This window comes from Arachis duranensis, chromosome 10, assembly GCF_000817695.3.
Source record: "Arachis duranensis cultivar V14167 chromosome 10, aradu.V14167.gnm2.J7QH, whole genome shotgun sequence".
Classification (NCBI taxonomy): domain Eukaryota; kingdom Viridiplantae; phylum Streptophyta; class Magnoliopsida; order Fabales; family Fabaceae; genus Arachis; species Arachis duranensis.
Genome location: NC_029781.3, coordinates 89,559,479 through 89,583,574, shown reverse-complemented (window position 1 = coordinate 89,583,574; position 24,096 = coordinate 89,559,479). Strand labels below are relative to the sequence as shown.

The window sequence follows — 24,096 nt, the reverse complement described above, 5'->3', positions numbered from 1 at the left end:
GTTGCTATGATCATTGAACAATTTTGACTCAGTAAGGCTCCATTCTTTTCCTTCTTCTTTTATTCACCATCGTCCTCCATGAAATGTAAAAGAAAACAAAAACAAAAACGACACTTTGATTGTGCCATTAATTTTAGGGTTTATTATTTATTGTTAATTTAGTTCAGCAATATTGTATAAGTTGAGCTTCAATTTCTAATGCCAGTATGGTTTGTCCATAGATAGAGCTAAAATTACTATTCTTTTTTACATGATTAAGAAGCATCATTTTTTATTTTTATTTTGTTTTTGGTTTTGATGTTTCCCAATTATTTTCAGGTTTATGGACTACTCTGATTTCCTGAAATTGTTGATTTCCATTGTTGTTTGGTGCACTGCTTACATTGCTGTTGCAGTTCTTGATTCCTTTCGTGCCATTAATTGTCTTTCAGCTTCCTGAGCTTCAGAGAGGTCAGGGGAGATTGCTCGGGATTCGAATTATACCAAAGCGTTACGGGTTATGCACAACTTGTTATAGGTCCTGTTGGCAGTGGCAAGGTAATTTACTGTATCATCTCATTTGTGTGTTTCTTATGATAGGACACCACTGAATGAATGGAGAAATTCTAGCATGATCTTTGTTAAGCAAAAGAAAAGTTTTTTTATACTGTTTGGCACTGTACAATTACACTTCAGCGATTTTCTAGAATAATGTAGTGAATGTAAGAAGCAACAAGCAATGACCTCCAACTTTGATGTGCAGATGGTGAATGGAATAGTGTTTTGTGTGTGATCTTTAGGAGACCTTAGGAAAAAATTTGTTAAAGCAGAGTTAGTTACAAATGGTGTATTGTAGAGGAGAGGAAGAACAAAGAAAACTTTAGCAAAAATTATTAGAAGAATTTAAATATGAATGGATAAACACAGAGATGACTTATGACCGGGCACAATAGTATTGGTTGTTCCATGTATCTAACTCTAGTTGTTGTTGTTGTGGTCTTTGTTGTTTTGTGTATTGTCTAATCTTTGTAAGCTAACTACACCTAGTGGGACAAGATTAAACTCTGTTTGCAATTTTCTTTCTTTTAATTTTGCTTTTTTAAAAGTGGGTTCTTGTAGCTGTGAATCTATTAAGATTCTTCTGAGTGTCTGATTTTGTTTTCTCTTATTAGTCCACATATTGTTCGAGTTTGTACGAACACTGCGCTGCTCGGCACACAATGCATATTGTGAACCTGGACCCTGCCGCTGAAAATTTTGAGTATCCTGTTGCGATGGGTAAAATAAAATGATTTGTTACTTTTACAGATTCAGTTGTTCGGTTTTGTGGAGCCTAACAGTTTTACTTTCAAGATTGTTGCAGATATAAGGGAACTTATTTCCCTTGATGATGTTATGGAGGAAGTTGGGCTAAGTCCCAACGGCAGTCCTATATACAGCATGGAGTATTCTTTTGTATTGATTTTAAGTTTTTCTGTTTTAACTTTTAAGCCAATGCCGTTGTTCATGCCGTGTTGATAGGTAAGTGACTTTGTTTGCTAGTATAAGTGAGTAACGCCTGTTTTTATGTTGCATTCTTTTCTTGTTTATTTCGCTTATTTGCGTTGTCAAAAGTTTGATAAAACAAACCCTTGTTACCTTAACAATTCTATATAGACACCTTGAAGATAATCTGGACCTTTGGTTTAATGAGCAACTGGAAAATTATTTAGATGATGATTATCTGGTCTGACTGCCCAGGTATTCATGCTTATCTCTTAGTACCTTTCTGTTTTGTACTTAGTCTGCAAATGTTACACTTAATGGAAAACTTTGATTGTGAGGTGATAATATTGTTATAAATGCAGTTACGTGAGTACATGAGATAGCAATGAAATATGTCTTTTTAGATCAAAACAGTTGTTTGGCAAGTTTGTTATGTTTCTTATGATTGTTTTTTTTTCCACCTATAAATTTGTTTGGTTGAAATTCGACCCAACAAAATTGTTCTAAGTCAATTCACCATTCTTTTATTTTTTTTTCCAGGTCAGATAGAATTTTATTCACATGTCCGAGTGCTAAAGAATTTTGTGGAGCATTTGAAACATACAAATTTTAATGCATGTGCTGTGTACTTACTTGATTCACAGGTTTGTGGCAGTTGTTAATAATATAGACATATATCATGTTTCCTCTTAGGCGGCGACTCTGGTGTAGAATTTTAATATAGAAGTGCAGTGGCGGATGGAGCTCAAGACAGGTGTCTGAGGAGCTCTAGAGCGGTGATGTGCAGGGCATGTCCAGTTTTTATCACGTTGGGATTATGACAGTCTCCTTGTGTAATTATGTGTATTAGCACTTAATGAAGATATCATGGTTACGGGCCTAGAAATTGGGCTGAATGTTGAGGGCTTTGTTTTGAAGAGTGTATTTTTTTAATTTAAGGGCGATGTTTATATCCAGCAATTTTAGAAGCTGAAAATGTAAAAGATATGTTGAAGGTTGTTTAATTTGTCATATGTGATTTATTGATTTATTTGGTTTTGAAAAAACAATTCAAATAAATATAATTACATTTAATTAAAAGTATAATTTATTATCACTTATTGAATATGTGCCTTTCTTGGGCGTTTATATTTCTCTCAAAAAAATTGTGATATTGTTGAACAAATCAAACTAACTTCGTGAATTATTTGAATTACATAATTTAATAGTTTAATTTAATATATTATTTTACTGAATATAATTCTTGTTACTTGTATTTATTAAATATATATAATTTTTAAAAAAAATTTCAAAAATTAATTTTAATAAGTTACTTTTAAATTTAGAAGTTTTATCAAATCAGTGTTATATCTAAAAAAGTAAAAAATATACCACTTTTACAAATTGCAGTCTTTAATAAACCCACGCTAAAAATTAAACTACGAAAACTTTATTCTCCGGATCTTTTATTACTCATTTGTATTCATTTTTTAGGAATGATACTGTCTTTTAGCATCAATCACATTGTTTTTTTTGTTATTTACTATCATTCATTTCATTTTAAACATTTTGATATTAAGTCTATAAATTATTTTTCGACTAACCTTTTTTTAAAATATTGGATGTTAACTTTTGTAGTAAAATTACGCGCAAAAAACAGAAATAAGCCAAGGAAGAAAATAATTTACGTGAATCAGCTAAAACGAAAATTGCTTCATGAATCCACTAATGCATATTTATATGTAGTTCGAACTGATTCGAACTTCATTTCTACATAATTCGAACCAACTTGGTTCGAATTACACACAAACACACGCACATACTAATTCGAACCAGCTTGGTTCGAATTACATGGTATAATTCGAATTATACTGTTAAAAAATTAATAATTTATTAAAAAAATGTTATTAAAAAATTTATTAAAAAAATTAATAATTTAAAAATTAAAAAAATATATTTTATTCTATACAAAATAATTTTAAAAAATGGCTTAAAAGATGTTATGAGTACTATAAAAGTTTGTAATATTCTAGTGATTTAGGTAAATACATGATAAAAATATTTTTTTAATTTCTAAATTATTAGTGACTATGTGGAGTATTTCTTTAATGTCCTAAGTCATTAGGACATTACAAATTTTTATAGTATTTCTAACATCTTTTAAGCCATTTTTTAAATTATTTTGCATAGAATAAAATATTTTTTGTGGTATAATTTGAATAAATTTATTAAAAAATATTCATGATAATTTTTTAATAAAATTATTTAAATTATATGGTGAGATATTACATGATTCGAATTACGCATGGGGGAGTTCGAATCACTCTGATTCAAATTATATGGTGAGCAATTCGAATTCTATACAATACTCTTCTGTAAAATAATTTAAAAAATGGCTTAAAAAATGTTAGAAGTACTATAAAAATTTGTAATGTCCTAATGACTTAAGACATTAAAGAAATACTCTACATAGTCACTAATAATTTAGAAATTAAAGAAAAAATATTTTTATCATGTATTTACCTAAATCACTAGAATATTATAAACTTTTCTAGTACTGATAACATCTTTTAAGCCATTTTTTGAAGTATTGTATGGAATTCGAATTGATAGCTCATTAATATTTTAAAATAATTAAATATTTTGTTAGCTTTTTTTAACGTATGAAAATAAAAAATATATTTTTTAATTTTTAAATTATTAATTTTTTTAATAAATTTTTTAATAAATTTTTTTTAATAAATTATTAATTTTTTAACAGCATAATTCGAATTATACCATGAATTACCGTGTGTAATTCGAATCAAGTTGGTTCGAATTAGTGTGTGCGTGTGTTTGTATATAATTCGAACCAAACCGGTTCGAATTACGTAGAAATGGAGTTCGAACCAAGCTGGTTCGAACTACATATAAACATGCATTGGTGGATTCATGAAACAGTTTTTATTTTGGCTGATTCACGTAAATTATTTTCTCCCTTAGCTTATTTCTGTTTTTTGCCCTAAAATTACTTTATAATATAATATCTTTTGAAACAAAATATTTTAATTATATATGTTACCCAAACATGATTATGGTCATCCAATTACTTCATCAAAACTCGCATATTTATCAAAATAAGGCTAATTACCCGTGCCATGCACGTGATAAAATTGAAATTATAATTTTAAATTATTTTTTTAAAATTAATTTGAATTATAATAATTTAATTAATAAAAAATAACATATTATGCATTGTTTGTTTGTTTGTTTTTTTAATTTAGTGTTAATTGGATTAACTCTAAAATAATTATTAATGGATTTTAATAATCTACTTTCTTCAATAAATCAGACATATATACTAAATATGATCATAAATAATATATTAATAGTTAAATTCACCAACAAATATATTAGTTATTATCACACTATAAAACAAATTAAATATAAAGGCTATTAGCACTCATAAATCTATAAAATTGCACTGTCTTTGATTCGTGCAAGGGTTTACTTATCAAATAAACTTAAAAGATGAACAAAAAATATTTATAAAATGGACCTAGCATCACTTGAAAGAATCATGGAAAATAATCAACTTACCTTATCATCCATGAGAACCATTTATATGTAAGTCGTCTTGTTCTTGTCAAATTTTGGCTGGGACTTTCCATAACCTTATAATTATTGCCTTTATTTTTCAAACTTTTTCATTATATAATCTAGTAATCTACCATAGGTAACACCGTTGTTGATAGAATTGTAGTTAGTAGCCTTTAGGTATGAAAAATAATAAATGGAAGAAAATCTATGTCTGAGGTACGAATTTTCTAGATGATAAATAATTGTAATAATTCACTATTATTTCTTATATACATATATAGACACACACTAACAAATATTTTCAATGGAGATACTTGCTACAATTAGGTGAAATTTATGCCATTATATTTTATTAACCTTTATGATTAATTCAATAGAGATACTTAATATATATGTTATATACATTAATTATATGCCAATATTTTTAGGAAAGAGGTAAAAGAGGAGATATATAAATATATATAATATTATTGCTATATAGAAACATAAATTGCTATATTTTTTATTATATTATACAATTTAAAATTATAGTATCATGTTATTATTAATTCTAGATACTTGCTATAATTATATCAAATTTAATTATGACTCTAAATAAAAAAATAGATAACATTCAATATTATTTTTTTCTTTTTTACATTCAATATTTACTGTAAATATAAAAAGTAAAATAATTAATAAAAAAATATGAGTAGAAAATAAAACATATTAATTAAAATTTAATTTGTTATTTAATTAATCTTATGTCCATACGATATAACTTTACAAAAATGTTATGAATCACATCTTTAAAAGAAAACACAATAGAATATTACAAAATAAAATTATAGCAAGATTATTTAAAAATAACATAAAGATGACACATCTTTTTTGTTAATCAGAAACTAAAAGAAAAAAAGTATGCGCCTAATATAAGCAATTAAAATAAACAAAATTTTTAAAAAATATAAAAAGATAAAATGTATAAATAAAGATAAAAGAAACAAAAATTAAATAAATTACAAAAATTGTACTCCAAACACGAAGGAGGTAGGGAGAGAGGAAGAGAGAGAGAGAGAAAAGAGAGCGAATGAGTAAAAAATATTTGATCTTATATAAATAGATGCTATTGAGAAAAATAAACTAATTAAATTAATTCATATATTTCGTTATCATATTTATTATTTATTAAATAATTTGATATTTACTCCAATCAAATTAAATAATTAATATAATTAATTATAATTAATCAATTCATATAAATTATAATAAATTGTGAGATTTAAATGTCTAATCAAATTAATTAATTGATATAATTAATGAATTATAACTGATTTGCTTTAACGAATTAATGAAATAAATCAGAAAACACCTCAAGAACATGTCACATCAGTTCCATTATTAAGTGTAGAAATTCAATTTTTATATAATAGAATACATAGAATAGATAGATAATAAAGATATTTTATTAAATTAGTATAATTATGCATTATTCATTAAATATTAAGTATAATATTGTAATATAATTATAATAAAGATATTTGACAAGTATGTTAATAATGCATTAAATATTGATTTTATATAACTATAATAAAGATATTTTTCTAAATTAGTATAATTATATATTATTATTTAAATGCTAATTATAGTATAATTATAATAAAGATATTTTTATAAAATAAACTTAGAAGAGAAAATAGTACATTCATTTTGGCAGAAAAATGGATTCATGAGGAATCGACACCTCACTTTCATTAGTTGGGGAAAAACTCAATTTTAATATATTAAGTAGATCTACTAGATAGATAAATATTAAAAGGATTAATCTCTATATACAAGTGATTTTGCTATACAAGTCTTACAAGTGCTCTAATTGTATTACGCTCAAACGCGCTTGTTATGCACATATATTTCACGCGCCTTTAATAGAATTTTAATTTTTGAAAGGATTCATTTTCTTTTTTCGAATTTATTGCCTTCTCTTTCTCCTTCTTCATTTACGTGCTTTTTTCTCTCTGTTCTCTTTCTTCGTTATTCTCGATTTCCATTGTTTTTTGACATCAAGCTCTGAAATCGTTTTTGAAAATAATGGATAATTCAACTTCAGATTGTCAGATGAACCAGTGCGTAAACCTTGCCTGTGAAATTTGCTGTTAATTCTTCCTTGTTTGAATTGAATCTAATGTACTAGTTCTGATTAGAATTAATATAATCTTTTCTATTTTATATTAGACGTTCGAGTGTAGATCAGGAATATTTGGGTGTATTTTTATAAAAGTTTGGGTGTATTTACAGTTTATGACTTTTCATCTGACGGAGGGTGAATTGTCTTATTCTTTTAGTTGAATTGTTTTAGTTTCTATTTAGTTATGATTCATGAATCTGGTTTTTGTTATTTTCTTTATGATGGTTTTATAGTTGTATTTGTATTCTATAGTTTATGCTTGTTTTAATATGGTGTATTTTGGGTGTATTTTGCAGTCCTTGCTGACTTTGGTGGCTAATTTGAGTGTATACGTAACATAACTCATTTCTGTATCTGCAGCAAATTTGGGTGTAAAACAAATATATTTGGGTGTAATACGAAGATATTTGGGTATATTTTTATTCTGATGAGTTTTGCATAATTCAGAACTCTTTCTCTTCCTCCTCCTCATCTTCTGCTGCTTCTTCTTTTTCTTCATCTTCTTATTTCATATTCTCATAATTCTTTTTGGGAGGAAAAAATCAAACAAAGAAGAAAAAAATACATAATGTTGCAAAATCAAAAGAAGAAGGAGGAGAAACACGACGATGAAGATGAAACACGAGAAGAAAAAGGAGAAGAAACACAAAGAAGGAGGAGAAGAAGAAGGAAGAAGAGGAGGAGAAAGAGAAATGCGAAGAAAAATGACAATTGTGGTTTTTATTGAGGAAGAAAAAGAAGAGTCATTCATAATGGTGGGTAGCGCGCTTTGGAAATAGAAAGTGATTGAGTAACGTGTGTGTATTTACTCTTGAACGTGAGAGTATAATGCGCGTATATTTTATTGGGTTTGTGCCAACTTGTAAAACTTGTAAGTCAAAAAAAGTTTATATTAAAAATGTGGTTAAGATGTTTTTCGTTTTGGGCAGAAATTTCGGATTTTTGGTCTTTTTTTCTCACTAGACTTATAGAAAACACTGTATCCCACCCGTCTTGTGGTTCATGATTATTGGTCAAACAAAAACCTCTCCCTGACCACAAAAAAAAAAAAACCTCTCTCAACAAATTCACCAAGTCCATCAAAAATAAATTAAAAATTATAATTACATTTAAAATCAAACTGTTAATTTCTTTGGTAACACAATGCAACAAATTATAATCTATTTGTCCTTCTTTCCATTACTAAACCATCAGTCAGTTTTAAACGTCCACATGTCCATTCTATATTATGCCACAAGTATTCTATTGGTGTAAAAATCGTTTTCTTTCTGCACTATAGAATTCACCATCCTGTTATGCTATCAATTCTTTAACGTTACTTTGTATTACCAATGGTTGCTATTCTGATTGTATTTGTTGATTCTCTAGTGATTTTAAAATCATTCCAGTTTGTGTCTGATGTGACAAAATTTGTTAGCGGGTGCATGGCATGCCTCTCTGCAATGGTTCAACTGGAATTACCACATATTAATATCCTTCAAAAATGGACCTTGTGACTGAAAAAAAGGATGTTGAAGAGTAAGTACTCTTAATAACTTTCTTTTCATCACTTAGTCATTTTAATTCTGATCCAGTCATTTATTCTTTTTTTTTTCTCTTAGATTCTTGGATCCAGAGCCTACCTTTTTGCTGTCTGAATTGAATCAACGGATGGCTCCTCAATTTGCAAAATTAAATAAAGCTTTGATTGATCTGGTAAGTGTCCTTTAATTTTCTTTTTTCCACTCTGATATTGTGAAGTGTGAACAGTACACTGCACTATGATTATTGAAGCAACCTAGAATCCAGAAGTTTGAGATAAAAGAAACATCCAAGTGGATGAATAATGGCAAAGGGGTTGGATATGGAATTTTCAGGAGAGGAAAAAATAAGTAGGCTCAATTGAACATTTCTATAGATTGCATTTCTTGTGGTTCTACATGTTTATATCGATTGCATTTTACTTTAATGTCTTTCCTTTACATAGTTTAATTGGGACATATAAGAAACCTGTGATTTTAGTTAGGAATCTATCATCTAGAACTTGGGAACTATATACAAATCATGAATTTTTACTAACTGAATTCTGTCATTTATAGCTCGTAATAAATTCTGGGAATATAAATCTTTTAAAATTATATCAATTTTATCCTTATATTATAGATTATGCTACAAAAGATTTATAAAATCAAATTATTTTTATAAAAAAGTCATAAAGAACAAAAGTTTCCATCGACTAAGAAGACCAGGATCTTCATATATAAAAAAGATCAAATCATAACATTTTTAGTTATTATATTCATGTGAAAGAATTTAATTTTTTACTAATAATTAAATTTAACGTTCGTTATCTAAAATTTAAAATAATTTAACGTGTATACTTTTATATTTGATTAGGTATTATTAAGTTTGTTACACAAATAGAAATAATTAATTTTTATCCTTGCTATTTAAAAATAATATTTTTCCTCTCTCTATATATAAAAATATAATTAGATATTAGCATAAAAAATTTATATTAATAGTTATAAAATTAACTCAAAATCAATACTTTTTTAAACAATTAAATATTAATTCTAACTTTTACTCCTAATATTAGTAATAAATATTTGAAGAAAGAGAAGTGAAAATCTAGATTAGAAATATAAGCGGTAAAAATTTAAAATTAAATAAAAAATTATATATATAATAATTATATTTTTGTTTGAATTATATTATTTTGTTAATTTTATTCTTTGTAGAACAAAAAGATAGAGAAACATAGAGAATGAAAGAAAAAAAAGAAGATAAAGAAGAAGAATGGAAAAAAGAGTAATTTTGGAAGAAAAAATTTTATTTTAATTATATAAAAAATATCTGGTAACATATTTTGACTTGTCAAATTATTAATATAAAATATAAGTTATAGATTATATATAGTGTGTGAAGAGTGATAAAAATAGAAAAAATAAAAAAGGTAGATGAGAAAATGTAGGAAGAGAGTATTAATTTTGAAGAAAAATATTTTCTTTCAATTTTAATAAAAGAGTGTCATGGAACATATTTTGATTATTAAATTAGTTAATAATATATATATTTTAATTTTAATTTAATTTTAATACAATTAGAAAATGCCTTGTATATTTTGTTTGTCAAATTTATAATTAATAAATAATATATAAAAGAGATAGAATGGATGAAAGAATGAGAGAGATAGAGAAAGAAAGAAGAAAGAATGAAAACTCTTTAATTTTGGAGAAAAAAATTTGATTTCAATTCTAATGATAAGGTACATGTGACATATTCTAATTGTAAAATTAGTAATATATAATAAATAATAAATATAATAGATATGCGTTGGCCCAAATTGACAGCTACATTCAGTACGGAGAAAACGCAGATGTGAAGGTTAGGCTGATTTTTTTATATGATTTAGTGGTGTGAGTTATGCTGCGTTATGATCATTAGGGGGGAATTACACTGTTATGACGGCGTTACTTTTAGGAATTTAGGAGAGAAGAAATTGGTGGGTCCGATTTCAAGCAGAGAGGAAGGAACACAAATCGGTCCCACCGATTTGTGTGAGAGAGAGATTCATTTTACATCAAATCGGACCCACCGATTTGTGAGAGCCCAATTTTATAAAACGGAGAATGTAGTAATCGGACCCACCGATTTCGGATGGCCAAAATTTTTTTAATCCGGGAGTGCATCAATTGGACCGAGCGATTTATGTGGCACGCGGTCGGTCCGTCCGATTTGCCTGTAACTGCATACATAAAATGAAAAAAAATCACAGAAGCCTAATTTCTTCATCGCCGGTCTCAGCTGATATTCTTCCTCTTCTCTCATTCTTCTCCTTCATTCTTGTAGAATAAATTTCAGTGAGTGTGAGAATAGGCAAGTACGTATACTGATATGGATGATAGAGTTGTCTTGAAGATTTATTGTTGCGGGCAGATTTTGTTGCAAACATATGAAGGAGTTCAATTTGTGTGTGAAAATTCATTAGATGTTGTTATTCCGTTCACATTGTCATTTAAGGAATTGAAAGGTGTGATTTATGAGAAGATAGATTCTCAAAGATCTAAGAGAGTATCGTGTATTTTGTACAGGTATCCTTTATCTGTGTTTAGTGGTTTCGTTCAATTTCAGACCAAGTACGTGACGGATGAAGCGAGTATGCATGAAATGTTTTCAATGTATATAGAAAATTGACACCGACTGTCGTGCATTGAGTTGTATATTGAGTTTGAGCAATCTGAAGCGGACCGTAACATTGAATTGGAAGATTATAATAGTGAAAGCGAGGATGAATTTGAAAGTAACTATGAGATCGTTGGTTTAGGTGAAGATGAAGATGAAGCTGGCGGCGCCATGAACGCAGATGTGACGGAAGTTGCAAATGCACTAGCAAACCCGCATCCGTTTCAGAAGCCTTCTTTCATGCGGTTGTTGGATTTGGAGGCTATGCATGCACCGGAGTTTCCGCAATATATGAATCCAGGTGCGTAAAGCTAGATAGCTATATGAAACTCTTAAGTAGCAGATCAATAAGTCAGATAAGTAATATATGTGATATGTGGATAGTTATTTGTGACCATAGCATTTGATTTTTTTTTTGTTTAATTAGTAGTTCTTTGTTATGAATCATATTTAGTTGTTCTTTACGTAGATAGAATAGCGACAAAAAAGACTATTATGATCTTACATGGTAAAGTGTGTTTATTAATCGAGTTGTAATAAATGATTTATTACTGAGTACACAATAAAGGATTTATTATTTTTGATGTATGCAATGCTTCCTGTTGTGGCGGATGGTGAGTTCACATTGGGCATGGAATTCAGTTCAAGGGAGGCAGTAATCAAGGCAATGAAAGATTATACCATTCACAGAGGTGTAGACTATCGGGTATATGATTTGGAACCGACGACATTCTATGCCAAATGTACATAATATGGTAATGGTTGTGACTGGTTGACCAGGGTTACCAAAATGCAGAAGAAGTACTGTTGGGAGATAAGGAGGTACAATGGAAGTCACACTTCTCCCGGTGACGGCGCTTGTTAAGGCTACATTTTACAGACTGAATGAGTAATTCACTAGAAAAAGAGTTGAGGCTGAAGCCCGAATTAATGTTGAACTTGTGTTCTCTGAGATGGTGATCTCTAAGGTGCATGCAAATCAACGAGCATCGGGTAACATACAGGTTAGTTGTTTTGATAGAGAAAATGAAGTATTTGAGGTACGCGAGATGCCGAGTGGGGTTGAGTATGCAGTTGGCCTATGCCACCGTCGTTGCGACTGTAGTGAATTCCAGGTTCACTGAATTCCGTGTCGACATGTATTTGCTTGTTGTGCAAATCAGCAGTTGGACTGGCAAGTGTACGTTCATGATGTATACAAGATGGACCAAGTTCGAAGAGTATACAGGGCTAGGTTTAGACCACTGAAAAATCCTGCAACGTGGCCTGCTTATCATGGACCTCGATTAGTTGGAAACCCGTTCCTCAGACGTGTAGCCAAAGATCGTCCGAAGATGACCCGCTTTTTAAATGAGATGGACACTCATATGTTGTGTCGCCCTAGGCGATGCAAGCAATGCGGTGCCAAGGGCCATAGTCGTAAGTGGTCACCAAATGCTTCTCGGTACCAATGCATGTAAATTTTCAATGGATAATGTAAATGCACCAAGTCATTAGAGAGAGTGTGACTATACCGATTGGTCCACTGCATCACCCAAAAAGAGTGGGTATTGGCCCAATCTTGATTCTTAGGCCCAGTTAGAACTTCGCTGTGTGATGCACCTAGATCCCGCTCTTGATTAGGAACACACTGTCTCAATCCAAATTGCCTCCTGACTCTATCAGATGCATGCCTTTCAATGCATTCAAAAGATATAAGTGGCACTGTGGTACTCCAGATAACCGAATTATGACGGATGTCTAAAGGAATCACGTCTGGGTCGATGTTTCCAATGCCATAAGCTTGCCAAACAAACTGGACACATCGAACCCGTCAGATGATTACACAACAATTAATTCACTTAACAAGTTACATACGGTACTTGTATTTTACAACATACCTGTCATTCTTGTAGATCATCCAACAACCTCCTGTAGTGCGCAAGCGAATTATATCGGTAGGCATAGTTTTCACAGTCCCAGTTACGCCACCTGCCATCGGACAATCCATTAGTCAACTTATCTTGTGGAAAACAAAATACAATATTCTATCATTTCTTTCAATGGATACTTTAATCAAACTTACCTGTTTGCAATTGAAAACACTCGGGGATTGCCGGGAATCGGCGCTAGAAATGGTAGCCGGATCTAAGCCCAAGTGAACAACAGTGTCAATGGACCGTCCATCTCCTTGCAGTCGATACGAGTTGTCCTACACAATGATCTATACAAGTGTGCCAGACATGCCGAACCCCAACTAAACTGTATGATCTGACCAAAGTTATAGAGCAAAGGTAAAAATTTTCAATGCACAGCTGCACTCGACTTATCTCCAAACAGAATTGTCCCAAATAACAACATTATGTGACACTTTACATACATCTGAATGTGCACAACATCATTCAACACTATACTATCTTTCAAACCCCTAAACCATATTAATTTTATAAAGCTCCCTCTATAGTCCGTCTTCCTCAGTGCAACTCCAAATTGGTGCAAGCACTCGACTTCCAATGCCTCGAAACTACTCATGGTCGGTCCTGTAACCGGAAGACCATTTGTCGACAGACCAAGAATTATCGCCATATTCTCCAAGGTCACGGCACACTCACCAACTGGAAAATGAAACGCGTGAGTCTCAGGCCGCTATCTCTCAATAAGAGTATTAATCATTACTGACTGACATTGGATAACTCCAATTTGGGAAACATAATAAAATCCAGTCTCGCGTAAGTGTGACTCAACAATTTGGTTGTATGGATCCGGCTGCTTTAAATGATCACACATCAACATCCATAAACCCTACAATATCACATTTTCGCTATAAGTACCAGTATAATATAACTATGTTATCAAAAACACAATTATCCTTATATGTCCATTATAACTAATTCCAGCATAATTGCATTTCAAATATACACAGTAAATCTGTTATACAAAAATCCTTCGATCATATTCATTACCTTATAACAAAAATTATTTAACCTTAACTAACTAACCACTTATTATTATTCATAACATAGCATACTAATTTCCTAATCTAAGTTTAGTTATTACTAATTTATTGTCTAAATTTTATTGAATTAAAATTTAATAATTAATGATCATAAATAAAATAATTTATTAAATTTTTATTATTAATCATAATAATTTATTAAACTCAATTACTACTACTAATAATAACAACAACAATATTAATCTACTCTAATCTAATATGTACAGATCTCATCTCATTTTTCTTCTTCTTTCATTCATTCATTAACTATAAAAAAAACCCAATTATTCCGTAGAGCTTACCATACCATATCATACATACATATATACATGATTAATTCCTATTTTAATTTCTATTTCTAACCACCTAATAATAACATCATACACACATACATAATTAATCTCTACTTAGTGCCATTACAATATATATATATATATATATATATATTTCTAATCAAATTTAATATTATCACTATTATTATTATTAAATCAGATTATTAAAAAATAAAAATTTACATAATTTAGATGTCCAAGATAATTAACAATATGAAATTTTGGTTGATTTACTTCTTTAATTTTTGGTCTTCTTGGCATTTTCTTTGAATTTTGTTGAAGGTTTGTTGTGGTCCAACAATGGTGATGAAGGAAGAAAGTGGTGGGATTGAGTGTGTGTTGAAGAGAGGGAGACGAGAATGAAAGGGAAAGTGCTGGTAGGGGGAAAACATTGGTCTTTTGGATGAGGGAGTCACAGGCCAACCAAAGGAGGCAATTGCATGCGTGACGTGTGGATAGGGTGCACCAATCAGCCCCACCGATTTGTGCACCAACCGCGTCCTAAAATCGGTGTCTCTGATTTTCTTCCTACCACTCGGTGCCATCGATTTTTTCTACCTAGCCGTCATAAATTTGTGAAACACCATTAACCCCCATATTGCTGCTATACTCCATCAACCGGTCCATATCAAAATTAAAAAACTCTTAAGGTTAAGCATTTCGATCCGGAGGATGATGATGAATACTTGAATAGCTTCTGCTCTTTCGCAGGACTACTACCATGAGAGATGATTCAAAGCTTGGTTTCCAAGCTTGATAAAAAGATGTGCTGCTTTTTGTTTATATATTGTAATTTGTATATATCGTTACAATTTTCTGGTCTGTATTGTCAAATTAAAATTTCCAAAAATGTATCAATAATCATGAAGTTGAATATGAAAATTGAAGCATCTTTACACACTGGGAATTACAATGATTAAAATTATTTTTAGATGTGAAATTATTACTAAAAGAGTAAATATTAGATTAGATTCTTAATATTATTTTAATAATTTTTATATTACAAAATTTTAAATTATAATATATTATTATAATAAAATATTATCTTAAATGTTATATGTATATTATAATAAATTATACATAATATTAAATATATATACACATAATTGATAATATTTAATAATTATAAATTATAATAATAAAAGGCAAACGAATTTATAAAAAAAAATAATAAGATGCATGAAATAAAATAAAGACAGAGGATGAAAAAGAATAGTTAAGAAATAAAATGAAGATGACTTTGCATGTAGAAAAAATGAGAAAGACGAAGAAAAATAGTTAAAAAATAAAATAAGAATCCTACAAGGGAGCTAGGAATCTTGACAATACGTATAATGGGTTAGTTATTTAGTTTAATAGAGATAAATAATAAATTCAAAATCTCTCATTCAATTATTTTACATCAAATTTCAAATTTTAAATTTTTAAAAAATCCAGTTAGTTATTTCAAAAAAATAACCATCTAAAATTCTAATTCATTAAAACATTTCACTTTAGTACTCTCTTTTTCAACCGGCAGCCACCCATCTTCATCAATAATCATTCAATTTCACCGTCGTTACTTGGCTTGCCACATGCCACTCACCTTTAGTAAAAATAAGCATCCACTTAAGGATAAAAATAATCATCCGCATACCTAATGAATTGAACATCCAACATATTTTAATTATATATAACTAAACCTAATCCAATCAAAATAATCATTTACATAAAAAATAAAATAACCATCTGCATACCTACTAAAATGACCATTAAAATAGAAGAAGAAGATGAATAAATAAAAGAAATAACTTTGATCATCCAACAATTTAATTTTTATTAAAAAAGAAAAATGTATAATTTGACAGAGTCTTATGATTTGATGTAATCATAAAAATGGAAAAACAAAAAATAGAAAAAAAACTTGAACAGATGAAGAGACATGAGTGAGATTCAAAAGTAAGCAATTGAGTGTTTGATTTGATATTGTCTTGAGCACGTGTACGTTACATCTACCATACTCACACAGTTAATTCAAACAGCAGCGTCGTTGAACTTTTGGCGGCTTATGCGGGAACCCGTGGCGGCATCGTCTGCGATAGTGTCGGCGGCACGGATACGTGAGGGGAAGGAAAGAGTTATGTTCATGGTGAGACTCCGACGGCAAAGGAAAGCGGCGCGGCGCTGCTCCGGGAGTGCGGGACGTCGCTAACCGCGAAAGGGGGATGGCACTGCTTTGGAAAGGGGATGGCGGTGCTGAGGTTTGGGTTACCTGATCGCTGGATGGTTGCCGCCAATTATAAGGAGAGATCGAGGGGAACTGTGAGGCGTAAAGTGGGTGTAGGTAGCAGATGGAGGGTGACGGCTCTGCTAGAATTTAGGTGTAAGGATTATATGTAGTGTGAATGAATTTAACTACTAATCCTAATTTTTTAAATTTCAAAATTTAAATAATTATTAAATAATTAATTAAAAATCTGATTTTTAATTTTTAAAATACATTTTTTTAAAGCTTATTATACATATTGTACACTAAAATCATTGGCTCTCCATACTTTCTCATAAAATAAAGATGATGGTATATGTATAAAAGGAAGAAGGTGAATAAAGGTAATTAAGAAAATAAATTTTACAATCAATTCTTAACAGTAAAATTGAAAAGCAAAAGCTACAAATAAATGTACATTTGAGGATAAAAATCATATTAAAAAAAAATCAGCCAAACAAGTTTGATCTAACCTTCAAGACTCTTGAACATATATTCATGCTTCTAAACACTTAAATCAAACATACATTTTCTTCACTCGTGAATAGTACACTAAATAGTAAATACTTTCCTTAATTAATTATTAAGAGGACATTTGGTAAGAGTGGACAAATCTGCACTAATTTCTATGGTTTAAGATGATTACTGATATGAAAGTTAATTAGTTATTTTGCTGCAAGGATGTGAGAATTAGATCGGTCATCAAATTGTTATAGTTATTGGTTTATTAGTTTATTAATCTAATCGATCCAACATCATATGAATAGCAAACAGAGATCAAATCGTGAAAGATTTTTCAGAGGTTATCAAGATTCACAAAGATAGCAAGCTCGTAGTAATGGATAGAAGAAATGATATAATTTGGTCAATAAACCTCATATTTTCAACTAAACATGTCACTAATATCTCAATTGCTCAGTTTCAAGATAACGGTAACCTTATTCTTAAGGATGACAACACTAGAGAGAAACAGTTTAGGAGAGTTTCACCTACCCTGTAGACGTAGTTGTGCTAACGATGAAAATCACGGCAAACAAGTTCACAGGCAATAAAAAAATTTTAAAAAAATAAAGAGCAAGTGAGCTATGAGTCATTGACCTTTGATAGCAGAAGAGAACGGACGGCGACAGACCACGGCGATAAGACGATAATAGACGATGGTGACAATACGACGGAAGTTCAAGGTCGTCCTTCTTGGCATAGTGACGACAGAGTTTTGCAACTAGTGTTTTGTGATGCGGTTAACAGAATGAATTGGAGGTGGACGAATGGATGGACAACGGCTTTGAGTGCAACAAAGGTCGATAATGTGCCACTTCTTCTGCCGGTGGTGATGGCTAGGGGTTTTTGGCTCCATTTGTTTCTGAATGAAAGAAAAAAGGGAAAAAGGGCTAGGTTTTTCACCGTGTGCGTGTCTGATCCTTTTTTTTTTTGAAAATTAATTAGATTCCGATTTAGTCCAACCATTTAATTTTCGGCCGATACAACAATTTTTTAGCAACTTTTAGAATAATAGTTTTTCAAAATACACAGAAACCGCAAAATTTATTAATTCACAATCAAATCGGTTTGATTGACCAATCTGATTTTGAGAACCATGCTTTGTTGTCAGTATTAATATAATTTTTTTTGTAAGTTAATTCTTAAATTAATACTAAAAGTTACATGTGTGCCTCAAGATGTCAATATTATATTATTATATAAATTATGAGGCACAAACAATGCAAGTTGTATTTTGTCATATCATATTATCGTCCATATTAACATATCAGGTATATATCATCATTTCATTATGTGCGGTTGATATACTACATCAACATGTTGATAATGAAAAATAATTAAAAAACTCATGCATGTTACCACTGTCACTTTTAAAGATTAAATTAAAGAAATTAAAATTTTGGTATTAAATTAATATGTTCAGAAACTACTCTTATTATTAACTTTTTTTTATACATAAAAATGTAGTAGTTATATAAACATGATAAACTATTTAAAAGTTGTTAACTATTATCTTAGTACAAAAATATCTTCACTTAGTTACTTTATATGAGAAATAAAACAAGAGATTCAGTTATACAAACAAGTAACTGAATCAGTGGAAGTAGGTACCTTGTAGCTTCTTCTCGACCCATGAAGGCGACAAAACAGGGCTCATATCATAATCCCTAACTTTAACCCTCCCTTCCCTACCACTGCTACTTATTGTTGCATCATATTCCAAACACATCTTTTCATCATTATCTTCACTCAAAATCTTAATCCTCCAAACCTTAAATGTTTGGTCCAAACTAGCACTATAAACCAAGAAACCCAAAACAACCTTTTCCATCTGGAGGCACGCCGCCAGACACCTGACGGGTCCACGGTGTCCGTCAAGAACCGCCAAGCACTCGTGGTAGCAGCTGCCTTCCTCCCTCCTCCACACCCTAATGGTGGTGTCTTCCGAGCCGCTGAATACAAGATTACCAACCGTTGCTAAGCAAAGAACCGCGAACCGGTGGCCCTGCAAGAATCCTCCGTGGTTGAACCGGTAGCATAGCCTCTCTTTCTCCCAGAAGTTGATCATTCCGTCGGAGGAACCTGAATAGAGGAAGCAGTGGTTGAAGGAGGAGCTTAGAGCAAGTGCATTCACAGGTGAAGGTTGGAACTTCAACGTCATTGTCAAAGTGTGCGAGTCTTCCGTGTATACCTACCGTACATAATTCAGTACCAATATAATTCAATATGAGTAGATAACAAAAATAAATTCTCCATAAAAGATTACAAATCACAACTTTTTTTATTTTTATTATTTTTTTAAGAACTTCGTTAAGTAACTAACACCTAACTAGCTAATTACCAGCTAACTTATTATTAATTAATAATTATTTAAAGTTAACGTATTAAGAATTATTTATCTGTACACTGTACTATTTTTATAAATATAAATTAAGAGCTTTTAGGTGTTTTTTGAGAACAAATGAAATTTTTTGTTTTATTCTATACTATTATAGAAAATTTGAGTTGCCCTGTTAACTACGGTTGGACTGTCAATAAAACTGATAAAAAGGTCGAATTTTATGCACTTTATCGAAGTCAAGCTATCGATAGTAATAATATTCTTGTAGTACTATTTATGTATGAAATATCAGCAATATTAAAAAAAATAATTAGTTAAGAGTTAATTTTTCGTATTTTCAAAATATAATTTTAAACAATAAAAATAATCCACATTGAATGTTACAACATAAATAAGATATTTCTTATATCAGTATAATTGGATTATATTATTTTTTATAAACTACTTTAATTACATTATTTAAAAAATTAAATTATAAATGCAAATATACATAAATACAATTAAGTGAAAATTCACATGCAATCAATTTTACATAAAACTATTTTTAAATTATTAACATGTGTTATTATTTGATTTGATAAAAAAATTTTTATTTTATACAAATTATTATTTTAAAAAACTAGTTTGAATATATCAAATAACCACTTTTTTAAAAATTTTTTTTTAATTCTTTCTATGTATTATTCTTATGTATTATTTTAAATGATAAATTTCGTACGTTCTTTTTTTTTCATCTTTTTTGACCAAATCTTTTTTTAATTAAATTTATTTTTTATTTTTATTTATTTAATTCTCATAAAATATATGTATATAAATTATTTGAAAAAGTAAAATTTAGTATTCTAACAAAAAAATACACTCATATCTTTTTGACTTTATAAAAATGATGAAAGAAAAAAAATAGAAATCGAAAAGAAAAAAGAAAAAAATTAAGATTCACATTGAAGGAGAATCGAGTTTGTGATACAAACAAAAGATCATAAAAAAAACAAAAATTAAAGAATATATTTGAAATAAAAAATTTGATTAAGAAATATAAATAAGAAGAACATACTCAATTAAAAATTTGAAATTAATTTTAAAAAATTGAAAGAGAACAAATTTTAAAAGAATAATAAAAAAAGATAAAAATAACTGTTTAATCTAATTTAAATTAAATTTTTTAATTAAATTATTTATATATAATAAATTATTTTTTTAAATTAAATAATAACAGACTTCAGTAATTTAAATATAATTTTATGTGAAGTTAACTGCTAGTAAATTTCTGCAATACAATTAATTAAAATTTTAGAAAGTTAAGATAATATAAAAATAATATTAGAGAGAAATGTGCATATGATGATGATAAGTGTGTACCCTTCTCCATATCTTGACTGATCCATCAGAAGATGAAGTGAAGAGGCAGCCATCGTCTTGGTTGACCAACATGGAGTTTATGTTATCTTCATGTGCAAGAAACGAGTCAACGCATTTCCTATCAGAGACCCTCCAAGCCTTCACCGTTCTATCGTGTGACCCAGTGTACAATAGCCCCTCCGAATGGTAATAAGCCATGCAAGAAACATTCTCCTTGTGCTTTGGATTTTGCTGGTTCCCTCTTGGGAACAACAGGAACGAGCTTTTCCTAGGTAGCGTACCCACCTAAAAAATTGTTGGATATATGATGTTTTGTTTAAATTTAATAAAGGTTTGTACTCTTTCTTCCCAAAACAAAATGTATATATTTTAACGTGTATCAAAAAGTGGTGTAAATATGATTTTTCTACGACGAAAATTTATATACAATTATTTTTATGTGTTTAACTAAATTATTATTTATAGTTTTAAATTATTAATTTTACGTAAATATAATTCAGCGTGAATTTTTAACATTTTCGATAAAATCTACCATTTTTTATCGGTGAATTCTAAATACTAAAAATTAAATTTTAAATTTTAAATTTTAATAATAGAAAAATAAAATATTAATCCAAAATGTTGACTAAAATTGATAAGACATGTTGGCCTTAACAATTCTCTTTTCGATATTTATACATGAATAAGATGAGATATTATTTATGCATGATACGGGTACCTACTTTCTTGGATTTGAAAGTGTCCGATACAGTGAAGTTCCATATCCTGATTTTGTGGTCCTTGTGGGTGGAGAAAAGTGTGTTGCTATAAGCCAATATGGCTCTAACCTCACCAGAACTCGCCTTGAGGTACCCTTTGTCCATACAATCGGGTTGCTTCCAGACGCGAATTCTGGTGCTGTTAGAGCCAGTAAACACCAATCCCTTAGAAGCCGCGATGGCATAGATGTTGCCCTCGTGGCGGTGGAGGGAGGCTATGCAGTGATAGAGCAAGGAAGGCGAAGGGTTCGGCGGCGGTGAAATGGAGGAAAGTGTCCATGGTGAGTCCGGACACGGGTGTGTCGGCGAAGACATCATAGGAAACATAGTTGTAGTTGTGTTTTCAGATGTTGAGGTTCTTGGAGAACTAAATTGAACATTGTTAACATCATCTTGTGGTGGTTGTCGTGTTATGGTGATGTCTCTATGGGTTTGAATACGAAGGTGATTGATGTTTGGAGATTTTTGTTGTTGGAATTCGTTGTTATTTTCGGTATCAGTCATTAGGGAAAGGAGAGATTTTTTGTTGCCATAGAAATCCATGGTACCATATATAACATTATTATAACATTTGTCTTGGTTAACAAAAAGAAGATACCTTTCACATTAGGGTTGGGGAGTGAGTATGAAAGATATAAAAAGGGTTTGGGTGATGGGTGGTATAGTTATTATGGTTATAAATGTGTCTCAACTGTGCAATATGATGAAATCAGCTCATGACTTTGGAGGGTGGAATAGTAGACATTGTAGTACAGGTTGAAATATTTGCATTTTTCTTTTTTTAACACATTTAATGTGTGATGGACTGATGATTAAAAATTATTTTCATTAACTGGGTTTTATTGGTAATACTTAAAAAGTTATTTTATTTGTCCCAAATTATTATCTATTAATATTTGATCAATTTAAAAAAAAAAAGGAAAATTGTAACAAACTTTAATTTTAATACATTATTATATTGAAAATTTGAAAATTTTAACTTTCTATAAAATATTACAGTAATAAATAATTTTATGACATTTGTTATATTATCCTCAACTTTTGTATAATAATTCTGAACTTGATTAGATTAGATATATGTTATTTTTTTGCTAAGTTCTTTATAAATCTTCTGTAGTAGCTAGAGAAAATTAATAAACATTTACGTACTGCACGAACAAATAATTAAGTTGAGATAAATTTTTTTCTATTTATACAGAGTAGGATTCTTTTAACCAAAATAAAATAAAATAAATACCTATAAAAAATTGAATTGAAAATTGAAAATAAACATATATGAACTAGTAAGGAATAAATTTAACATAGGTCAAAATACATAGGATGAGTTATAGGAAGGATAGAGGTTTTCAATATTTATATGCCTTGATTGCCCTGTTCTACTAGCCATCCACTTCTTGTTTGTTTGGCGAGCCAATAACTTTACAATGTATTAATGTACATATACGGTAGTTCTACTCATTATAAACAGGGCCAGGGCCAGGGCCAGCTACAAAGAGGTCTTCTAATTTCAATTAATATGATTGGTATCAATCTTAAAATTCAGCATTCAATTTTGCAGATATAACGTTATCCTGCTTAATTTAATTTCTATTAGTTGTTTTTCCCCCTCAAAAGTAATTAGGAATAAGGAACAGGAGTCGGGCACATAATCCCACATCTAAATAAAACTAACGAAATTTAACCAAAGGTAGTTAGGAGTAGGGAATGGAAACTGAACACATGACTTAACACTTAAAAACCACTAAGATGTGGTTTCAACTGGTTTATGAGGCACGATCTTTTCAATAGAAAAGAAATCAATACAAAATGTATAACAGGCAATCAAGAGAAGACATTTTAAGTGTATTCTCAATAAACAATATAATCTGCATTCACATATTAGAAAAACATACATTGATTTGGGAATGGAAACCGGAGTGGAGCTCCTTTTGGTTAGTGCATCTATTATTAGATAGAATACTAAAATAATATATTCAAAATTTATGGCGTTGAGAAAAATAACTTTAAAAGATATTGATAATAAATAAGTTTTTAAATAATTTAAAAAACACGATAGAAAAAATAAAAAATATTACTTTTTATTAGTAATAAATAACTTTTATATTTAGTAAATATCTTGTATATTTAATTCAAATTTTTTGTAAATATTTGTATAATTATTCATGTGCATAAAAAAATTATTGATTAGCGGCGGTTTTAAACCGCCGCAAAATCAAATGCCGGCAATTAACCGGAC

At 29.7% G+C, this 24,096-nt stretch overlaps 1 protein-coding gene and 1 pseudogene across 1 annotated transcript; one reads left to right on the top strand and one right to left on the bottom strand.

The window, feature by feature from the left end:
* The first annotated feature begins 420 nt into the window (after positions 1-420).
* On the top strand, positions 421-15,381 carry LOC107470718 (uncharacterized; annotated as a pseudogene).
* Positions 15,382-18,996: 3,615 nt separating this feature from the next.
* LOC107470716 (protein JINGUBANG-like) lies at positions 18,997-22,403 on the bottom strand. Its single transcript, XM_016090124.3, has 3 exons — positions 21,825-22,403; positions 21,103-21,387; positions 18,997-19,593 (listed from the first exon to the last, which is right to left on the bottom strand). Exons 1-3 carry the CDS (start codon positions 22,401-22,403, stop codon positions 18,997-18,999), a joined length of 1,461 nt encoding a protein of 486 aa, XP_015945610.1.
* Positions 22,404-24,096: the final 1,693 nt, after the last annotated feature.

Excerpts from the sequence above, each read along its gene's own strand:
- LOC107470716 (XM_016090124.3), bottom strand. The coding sequence starts at position 22,403 with ATGGATTTCTATGGCAACAAAAAATCTCTCCTTTCCCTAATGACTGAT. Across the intron at positions 21,388-21,824 it reads ACACTTTCAAATCCAAGAAA|GTGGGTACGCTACCTAGGAA; the intron begins GTAGGTACCCGT and ends ACAATTTTTTAG. Across the intron at positions 19,594-21,102 it reads CAGTCAAGATATGGAGAAGG|GTATACACGGAAGACTCGCA; the intron begins GTACACACTTAT and ends TATGTACGGTAG.